Source organism: Taeniopygia guttata, chromosome 26 (assembly GCF_048771995.1).
Source record: "Taeniopygia guttata chromosome 26, bTaeGut7.mat, whole genome shotgun sequence".
Classification (NCBI taxonomy): domain Eukaryota; kingdom Metazoa; phylum Chordata; class Aves; order Passeriformes; family Estrildidae; genus Taeniopygia; species Taeniopygia guttata.
Window position 1 is genome coordinate 6,342,294 of NC_133051.1, and position 9,594 is coordinate 6,351,887.

General features: G+C 48.0%; 1 protein-coding gene across 3 annotated transcripts; it reads left to right on the forward strand.

The window, feature by feature from the left end:
• The first annotated feature begins 949 nt into the window (after window positions 1–949).
• Window positions 950–9,105, forward strand: EIF2D (eukaryotic translation initiation factor 2D). Of its 3 annotated transcripts, none has more exons than XM_041721236.2 (15): window positions 950–1,108; window positions 2,174–2,364; window positions 2,600–2,683; window positions 4,681–4,771; window positions 5,358–5,465; window positions 5,764–6,053; window positions 6,150–6,267; window positions 6,739–6,784; window positions 6,919–7,022; window positions 7,142–7,300; window positions 7,448–7,537; window positions 7,643–7,738; window positions 7,947–8,067; window positions 8,566–8,740; window positions 8,816–9,105. In XM_041721236.2, exons 1-15 carry the CDS (start codon window positions 1,053–1,055, stop codon window positions 9,079–9,081), a joined length of 1,995 nt encoding a protein of 664 aa, XP_041577170.2. In that variant the 5' UTR covers window positions 950–1,052; the 3' UTR covers window positions 9,082–9,105. The 3 variants fall into 3 exon arrangements, with proteins under 3 accessions (XP_041577170.2, XP_041577173.2, XP_041577171.2); XM_041721239.2 differs by having other exon boundaries at window positions 8,838–9,105; XM_041721237.2 differs by lacking the exon at window positions 7,448–7,537.
• Window positions 9,106–9,594: the final 489 nt, after the last annotated feature.

Sequence of the window (9,594 nt, forward strand, 5' to 3'; positions counted from 1 at the left end):
CAGCTGCCAGGGCACGTTAACCAGAAAACAGCTGAGAAGTTTAAGCACAAAAGGAACGCCACATTTCTGAGAACCCCTCGTGTGGAGGAGCCCAGGGGGGAACCCCAGAGCCTGGTGGGGAGCCCAAGACCCCCTCAGGAAACCGGCGTTTGGGAGACCGGGACCCCCTCAAGGAGCTGGGGCAGGGGAGACCGAGACCCCCTCAAGGAGCTGGGGCAGGGTTCCCCAATGCAGGCAAGGGGGACAGAGACCCCCTCAAGGAGCTGGGGTGGGGAGATGGAGATCTCCTCAAGTAGCTGGGGTGGGGAGACGGAGATCCCCTCAAATAGCTGGGGTGGGAGTCTCCACCTTGGGCAAGGGGGACAGAGACCCTCTCAAGGAGCCATGGCCAGGGGGACAAAGACCCCCGCAAGGATCTGGGGCGGGGGACTAGGACCCCCTCAAGGAGCTGGGGTGGGGGAGACCAAGACCCCCTCAAGGAGCTGGGGTGGGGAGATGGAGACCTCCTCAAGGAGCTGGGGTGGGGAGACTGAGATCCCCTCAAAGAGCTGGGTGGGAGTCTCCACCTTGGGCAAGGGGGACAGAGACCCCCTCAAGGAGTGAGTCGGGGCAGGCAGACAGCACTGGAGGGGCAGGGACCCCCTCAAGGAGCCGTGGCCGGGGGGACCAAGACCCCCTCAAGGAGCTGGGGCAGCGTGATGGAGACTCCCTCAGGGAGCTGGGGCGGGGGGACCGAGACCCCCTCTGGGAGCTGGGGCAGGGAGATGGAGACCCCCTCAGGGAGCTGGGCCGGGGGGACCAGGACCCCGCAGGGGGCCAGCATTGTGGGGGCAGGGACCCCCTCAAGGAGCCGGGGCAGGGGGACCAGTACCCTTCAGGGAGCTGGGGCGGGGGTCCCCAAGGCGGGCGAGCGGGCCCGGGAGCGCTGCGGGCGGCGGGGCGGGGGTCGCGGGCGCTCGGCGCGGCCGGGCGCCGTTTCCAGCCGGACGGGTTACGGGCGCGGACGGCGCCATGGCGGCCGCGGCGGGCTGAGGGGACGGCGCGGGCCCGCCATGTTCGCCAGGGCGTTCCGCGTAAGGGCCAACTCCGGCATCAAGGGCTCGGACCGGTGAGTGCCGCGCCGGGACCCGCCGGGACCCGCAGGGAGCCCCGCAGGGAGCCCCGCCGGGCCGGGGGGACGCGCGGGGCTCGGCCCCGGGGCCGCGGTGGCGGCCGGCGGTGCCCCCTCAGCAGCTGCTTTCACCCCCTGCTTGTGATGCACTCCCGAGCACGGAGTGTGCGTTGCGCTGGAAGGTGCTGCCGTGATTAAGCCAAGGTTAATTGAAATGTTATGCCGAGACCTGGATGAGGCCTTCTGCGTTTATTTATAGCAGCGTTCAGTGTCTAAAGGGGCTGTAAGGGAGCCGGACAGGGGTTTAGGATAAGGGCATGGAGTGACAGGACTAGGGGGAATGGCTTTAAACTGCAGGAGGGTAGGTTTATATTTGATATTAGGAAGAAATTGTTCCCTGTGAGGGTGGGGAGGTGCTGGCACAGGGTGCCCAGAGCAGCTGTGTCTGCCCCTGGATCCCTGGAAGTGCCCAAGGCCGGCTGGATGAGCTGGGAGCCACCTGGGACAGTGGGAGGTGTCCCTGCTGTGGCAGGGGTGGGACTGGATCGAATTTAAAGTCTCTTTTTACCCGAACCATCTGTAATTCTCTAATTCTTTATGTTCCTGAACAGCAATGCTGGGCTGACCTCCTGATTGTTCAGGTTCACTGGACAGTGCTGTGAATAACCACCAACCCCCCTGTGCTGGTCACTGGGGTTTAAATTTCAATTAAAACTGGGGGACAAGGAAATCTGTCTGTCCCCTGCTCCAGCTGTGGGTGACAGGCTGGGCAGAGCGAGTGTGGCACTCCCAGGTTGAAATCACAGCTCAAAACAGAGGCACAGGCAGCAAACAGAAGCTGAAAGCAGATGTTTAGAGCAGATAGGAGCAGGGCAAGTATATTTGGCCTTTTTGTGATATTCTTACATAATTTGTAAACCCATACACAAATACTTCAAATTATCTCCTGTGAAAAGGTGGGAATCTCAGGAACAGCTGGCAAAACAGAACAGCAGATGTAGGAATTAGTTTGAGGGATGGCCTAGACAGCTTTGTAACCCATTTGGGATTTTGTCATTGCAGGAGGAAGCTACGAAGTGATGTGGCAGCAGCTTTTCCCACCCTGAGCACTGAACAGCTGGCTGAGTTGGTTCCAAACAAGGAGGAGCTCAATGTCATCAAAATATACTCTCACAAAGGGGAGGCCATCACTGTTTACATGAACCACAGGAACCCAATACTGTTTGAAGCTGAGAAAGTTCTGTATCCAACAGGTAAGGGGAAGGGATTGGAATAATCCTCCCTCTTTGCTTACCTTCCCAATTAATTATTGTGGCATTGTTTTGATGTCACATTTCTTTATTATCCAATTAAGTGTTTTATTATCTAATTAAGTTTAATCTCCTTGATTAACTCTCCAATGAGAGTTTAGTCTTAAAGATGAAAAGAATCAGCATCTAGAAATGTTCTTAATGATGCATTTTAAAATTTACTTCTCTTTTGGGACAGTGTACACTCTGTGGGTCTACCCAGACCTTCTCCCTGCCTTTGCAACATGGCCCCCAGTGCTACAGAAACTTGCAGGAGGTGCAGGTAAGAGCACCAGAACTTTGTCCCTTTGCACTGCAAAAAGGAGTTGCCTTCAGGGCTTTTTAGGTGTTTTGCTTCACAGTAGCAAAAATGTCCTGAAACAAGTAGAAGAAATGAGTACTCAAAAAAAAAAAAATTCGTGGTGGTGGTGTTCTAGAAAGGAAATAAATTAGCTGTAAAAGGTGTTTGTGAAAGAAGGAAGGTAGGTGAAGGTGTTTAAATGTAGTAACCTGCTCCGTGTGGGAGGCTCAGGTTGGGAAATCCCTTCTCAGGGTGATGAGCAGCCCTGAACTGGGACACAGAAGTGCCCGTGCTGTTGGTCTGTCCCTTTTGAAAGTTCCTTTGCTGCCACCCTGCTTCCTGTCAGTGCCCAGGTGAACAGCCTCGTCCTGTGGATTAGAAGGAAATTTATTTTGGAAGCTACGATGCAATCACTGGCAGCCAAACTGTGGATGTGCAGGTGGGGTTGGAGCTGAATTCCCGGGTTACTGGCTCTACCACCTCGTTATGGATCAAGACTAACAGGAAAGTTTCTGTTTTCTGAAACCTGCTTTGGATGCAGTTCAGTCTCAGGAGAATCAGCCCATTATAAACTTTAAACTGCTGAGCTGCTCAAGCAGAAAAAGGTTAAATTTGAGCTGCTGCAGCCTTGGTCTCTACCTGGAAGTGCTCACGTAGGAAGGGATGTCTTTTTTCCATGACACAGCATCTGAAGTGGAACTCGGGTCTCTCTGCTTTGATTGTTCTTGAGGAAAATAAAGTGCTCGAGTGTGTAGCTGTGATAGACATCTGAGCAGGAGCCTCTCTGCTGACTTGTAATGACCCATTTTCTAGGGAGAAAGACTTGCTAATGAGGAAGGACATTGATGAAAGAGGCCTGCGGGTCATTCATTGCCCTGGCAACCAGGCTACCTCTGTGCAGGATCCAAAGATAAGGAGCTGGCCCGGAGACAATGGCCACAAAGGCAGGGGAGAGTAGAGCCAGTCCTCAGAAGGGACAGGAAAGGCACCAGGCTCTCCAGTGCTGCAGATTGGAGCACTGGAGGAGATTCAGTCCCTAAAAGCAGCATGTTTTGGGATATCTCTTCCATAAATTCAAATACCTGCTGTCTGCCCTGGTAATTTACATAATTTAATGCTGCTTATGTGGTCACATTAAGGCCTTGATGTGGTTTCTGTCCCCAGCTATGTGGAGCTCTGGTGGCAGCTGCAGAGTTCATTCTAGACTTGATGAAAATACTTGTGATAATGAACAGGGGGAAGAATCTTGGCTTCTTCAGCCTCCACATTAAATCAGGGATGCTGGGGAAAATGTGAGTGAGATACCTGCAAAACCAAGCCATGGAACAGCTCAGACTGGAGACTGCAGGGAGCTGCAGTGAGGGAGAGCAGCTGCTTTTCCCATCTTTTGGTGGTGACATCCCCCACCTGCAGCATGGAAAACTCTACTTTGCTCACATCCCAGTCTGGTCATGCCAGGTGTGGGGAGCAGAAGGAAGCAGGGGTGTAGTTTCTGACCAAAACAGCAAGGAAAGAGAATTCCCTGAGAATTCCCAGTTGGCTGCAGCTGATGTGGCAGATTTGGGAGGGATGGAGTATGGCAACTTTTCGGCAATTCTCTCTCCAGGGTAAAAGCTGCTGGGATAACCGTCCCTTGGGCAGGGTAAATGGATAATTCCTGAAACTTCTCCTCATTCCTTTCCCTTTCTATGCCATTAATGAAGAGCTATGCTGGGAGCTCGTTAAAAACAGTCCCTCAGGTCTGACAGGGCTGAGCAAGCTTCACTCTGCAGTTTTTTGGGATGTGCCCAGCAGCCTCATGGATTGGATCCCGCACTCCACGGGGAAAAAACGGTGCTTTAGGAGGAGAAACAGAGAATCCTGTTCTCCCTGGCGTGTGCTCAGCTGGTGTTTTTGCTGAGTAACGGGAGGGAGGGGGGCGGAGGAGGCGGTGCCTGAGCGTTTCATTGAGAAAGGGACACGCTTCGTTCTTCCCGCAGACCTGATGCTGCCAGGAGTTGTGGTGCCGCCTTCTGGCCTCCCTCAAGTGCAACGGGGCACGCTCTGTGCCGTCACCCTGCTGGGAAACAGGTACAGAGGATTCTCCAGTCCACAGCCCGTCCAGAAACTAAAAATTAAGTGAAGGGTTTGGAGGAAATCAAAGCAGAAATGGTGTTGTGCACTTGATGCACTGGGAACCTCAGCAGTGAAAGATACAGCAAGGAAAAAACCTTAATTTTTTTGGGTTAGGATATATTTGAACTGAGAAGGGAAGCTTTATAAATTGCTTATTTTGGACCAATTTGGACCAATGTTTCTAACAAAATATTGTATTCTGCCCGATTGTCTTTGTGTCTATGTGGATTATCCGAGTGAGGGAGTTCTAAAGCCATTGGTTTTCTCTAACTGCTGGTCTCTTCTGGCAGTGCATATGCTTCTTGTAATTTATTAAAAGCAAGAATGTGTCAGTGCACAACCTTCACTTCATCCGGGCTGCACTTATCCTGGGATTCTTTGGAAAACCTTACATACCAGAGGATAACCAGAAAATATGTAGGTGCTTGAAAAAAGCCCACTTGGTAAAGAACAGGGACATTGTAAAATCAGTCTAACACATTAGCACAGCCTGTGTACAGTATTTGTGTTGTCCTGTTCCAACATTCCCTTCTTTTCCCAGAGCTCCTGTGGCAGTTGGAGTTGCCACCATGTCCACGGAGGAGATGCTGGCTGCTGGAATGAAAGGGAAGGGCTTTGCTGTGCTGCACACTCACCTGGATCACCTCTGGTGGGTAACTGCCAGGCCTTGGGGAAAATGTGCAACAGGTCTCATGTGTTTACTGAAATCCAAATCTGTGCCCCACTAGGATTAATCTGTCAGGCCAACTTGGTGAATTATTTGGGTACATCTTAGATAGGGCCTTTATTTAGAATTTATGGAGGAAAATTAGTTCAAAGTAAATTTTACAGGCAGAAAAAGACCCATGCAGGTACCAGTGTCTTTATTCAGAGTGACATCTGTTCACTGTCCTGTGGTTCAAAACAGCAAAAGGAAAGCTGTGTTCTGCTTTTTCTTCCTTTTGTAGGGAGTATGGTGACAAATCTTCTCCTCCCACCTTAGCTCCCTTGGTAACGGATTCTGCTGCAATGGAGAGTGCTGGAGACGAGGAGGAGCTGCAGGGGAAGGAGCGTGGCAGCAGCTGCTCCCCTGAGCCAGAGCAGCACGTGGACATCAGGGATTTGAGCCTCAGGGACAGAGACACTTGTGCAGAGCTGCTGGGGAAGGAGGAGCTCCATGAGAACAGAGCTGCAGAGCCAGCTGAGGATGCCAGCACAGAGGACCAGCAGGAGGCTGAGGACAGCAGGACCCCACAAGGTATTTTTGGCTCCCAGTGAAACCAAATCATGCCCCTTTGGTTTGCTAAAGCCCACAGACAACTCACTGCCTACCTGTCCTTTTTTCTCCCTGCAGAGCAAATGGATGCATTGTTTAATCAGTGCTTTTTCCATGCCTTAAAATGCAAAGTAAAGAAGTCAGATCTCCCTCTGCTCACCAGCACTTTTCTAGGCAGCCACATGGTCTCCTGCTGGTACGTGGGAAGGAGATGGAATTGGGATTTGCATGCTGGGATTTGGTCTTTAAAATGTGGAGATTTGTGTGGGATATTTAGGAAGAATGAGTTGTGAGTAAAAAATAAAATCCACTTCCTAAATAAGGTTATGCTCTCTTCTGCCATCAAGTACTTGGATCAAATACAATCCTTATGTTAAATACTTGGGTGTAAGGATTTTTCAGACCTGGATTTGCACTTGGGAGCCAACTTGACTTGGCTGACATTGGTTTCACCATGGTTTAGTCACCTGAGGGGCTGCTTGCCTGCCCACAAAAACATCAGCACTAACTTCACTCATCACATTCTATTGATCAGTTTCTTTGGAGTAATTCTTTCTCTGTGTGATTTGTATTCCTGCTGTTAAGAAACTTCTAGCATAAGTAGCAAGATTTAAGAAGAAATTAAGGGTGACTTATAACTACAGAACTTTTAAAAATCCATTTTTAGCCCTGCTGGAAAACAACTGGACATAAAGAAATCAAGCTATAAGAAGGTGAGATTTTTCTGTTGGTTTGGGTGGGTTTTTTTGAATTAATTTTAATAAGTATGAATAGAGAAAAAGCTTAAAACACAAGAGCAGGAGTTGAAAATGCTTGACTCCACATTTCTGATTGTTGCTTCCATCAGTTCTCTAAATTCCTGCAATGCATGCAGCAGCAGAGGATCTTACAAGTGAAGGAGCTGAGCAAAGGTGTGGAGAGCATTGTGGACGTGGACTGGAAACACCCAGAGTACGTAGAATATCACAGTCTTTAAAAGAGTTGGGACTCTCTGAAAGAAGGGAGTGGAATCTGCTGCCTCCAGCTCTGTTTCCATCCCTTCTACTCACACCAAACAATTCTTGTGGCAGCATTAAAGCATTTGCAGTGCCTGAAGGATTTTCCTCAGCCTCTGCTGGCCAAGACAGCAAAAGTGAAGACAGAGAACAAGTGTACCATGCTCCTGAAATCATTCCACTTTATGGGGTCTCCACAAAAATGATCCCACTCTTTCAGGAATCTGGACACAGGTAAGCACAAAAAAAAAAAAAATGAAGAGAGAGACCAACAAAACTGATGTTTCTCTCTTACTGCCAGAACCCAGCACCCAAATATTTGAATTAAAAATTCTTTAACTTGAGTTAAAATTTTTAACTTTAGTTAAAAATTCCCTTCAGAAAAGGCAGCATTCTCTCAAGCAGTGAGGTGAGAAACATCATCATTAACTACGTGAAGAGTAATGAGTTGGTTGATGAAACAAACAAAAAGTGAGTACAATTGGAAATTTTCCTTTCCTGCTTCCACAGGAGAGGCTGAAATTCGAGGGGAAAAAGTGACCTGGTTTGCACCTTCTGTGTGCTTTTGTTTTGCAGCTTAGTAAAGGTGAATGCCATTCTGTGTGACTGCCTGTTGGATAAATCAGAACAGGATGAGATCTCACACCTTAAATGGGATGAACTCTTGAGCAGGTGATTGTTCTCTCAATATCCCTCCCCAGAACTGCACAGATTTATTGCCTGCAGCTCAAACCCCGTGGTGGCAGCTGCCCGAGTTGTAATTTCCTGGAGATAAATGGGAACAAGATGAGATCTCACACCTTAAATGGGACAACCTTTTGAGCAGATGCTTGTTCTCAATATCCCTTCCCAGAATGACACAGATTATTGCTTTGTCCAGGTGCCTGGAACGACTGCAGCCCTTACACCAGGTGACATTTTCTGGACAAGAACCCGTGGTGAGGAAAGGAAACATTGAGCCCATTGACATCAGCATAGCACAGAGATCATCAAACAAGAAGGTGAAAAAAGGCAATTAAATGGGGGGGGTTTGAGCAGATGAGATCCCAGATCCAGAGGGCAGCTTTGGCAACCATTATTAAACCCTCAGCAGTGATTTTTCCAGTCCTTACTAAACCCTTTATCAGTGATGTTTCCAATCATTATTTAACCCTTTTATTAGTGATGTTTCCAATCACTATTAACCCTTCAGCAGTGATGTTTCCAATCATTATTTAACCCTGTAGCAGTGAAGGGTTTCCAATCATTAGTAACCCTTTATCAGTGGTGTTTCCAATCATTATTAACCTTTTAGCAGTGATGTTTCCAATCATTATTTAATCCTTCAGCAGTGAAGGGTTTCCAATCATTATTAGCCCTTTATCAGTGAAGGGTTTCCAATCATTATTAGCCCTTTTTCAGTGATGTTTCCAATCATTATTAACCCTTCAGCAGTGATGTTTCTGATCCCTATTTAACCCCTCAGCAGTGATGTTTCCAATCACTATTAAACCCCACAGGTGACAATAATCAAGAACCTTGAGCTCTATGGTCTGGACCCACAGTGTGTGGCCAACACTCTCCAGCAAAGGGTCCAAGCCAGTGCCACCATCAGCCCAGCACCAGGAACAAAGGACAGAGTCCAGGTCCAGATCCAAGGCAACCAAATCCATCATCTGGCCAAGATGCTGCTCGGTAAGAAGATTCTAGAACTGGGCTGGGTCAGAAAAGTGAGATTTTAATTCTTATTTATCTCTTCCTTACCTGAAGTGAGCTCTTGGTTGTGTTGCAGAAGAATTTCAGCTACCTCGGAAATACATCCAAGGCCTGGAGAAGGCTCCAAAGCTTGGCCGCAAGAAGTAGGAGAAAAATCAGCTGTAAGGATTGCTCAACTCTCATTATTTATAAAAGTGTTTGCTGCCAGCAAATCAAGGATCATGCACAGGCCCTGCTCATTCCAAAATGAGTCCTGGATGTTTACAAGGTCTGGAATTCACCCAAATAATAATATTGCTCCAGGTGTTCATTTTTCATAAAAATAAAAAGCTCAATAAACCCCTTGGCGTTATCCTTGTGTGATTTTTTTAATGGAATTTGATACTGAAGCACTGGATGCTACAGTGGCTTTTGGGTAGTTTAACATTCTTGCTTTGCAACTTTGATCAAGGATGTGGAATAAACCTCCACTGAAATACGAGAAAAATACATTCCAGCACAATCCTGGGACAGTGCAGTGTGTTCTGCCATCGAGTAAACTCACTCTGGCTTAGATTTTATCCTTTTAAACATTTCCAGGTATTGAAATCAGACATTTCAGCACTGAGAATTAACTGTATTAGCTGGACTTCTGTAGTTTATGTTATTTTTTTAAATATAAAAATACATTTTAATGTATGACATGAGCTGTAATTTATCACAGGTAACAGATTAAATGAATGGAACACTTTGGTCAGGTCTTACAGGGGTGGCTGTTCTTTATCTCTTTAACAGTAGGTTAGGAAATTTAAATTCACTTCTAGGAAGGTTTCCTGTATTTTCCTTTAGACAAA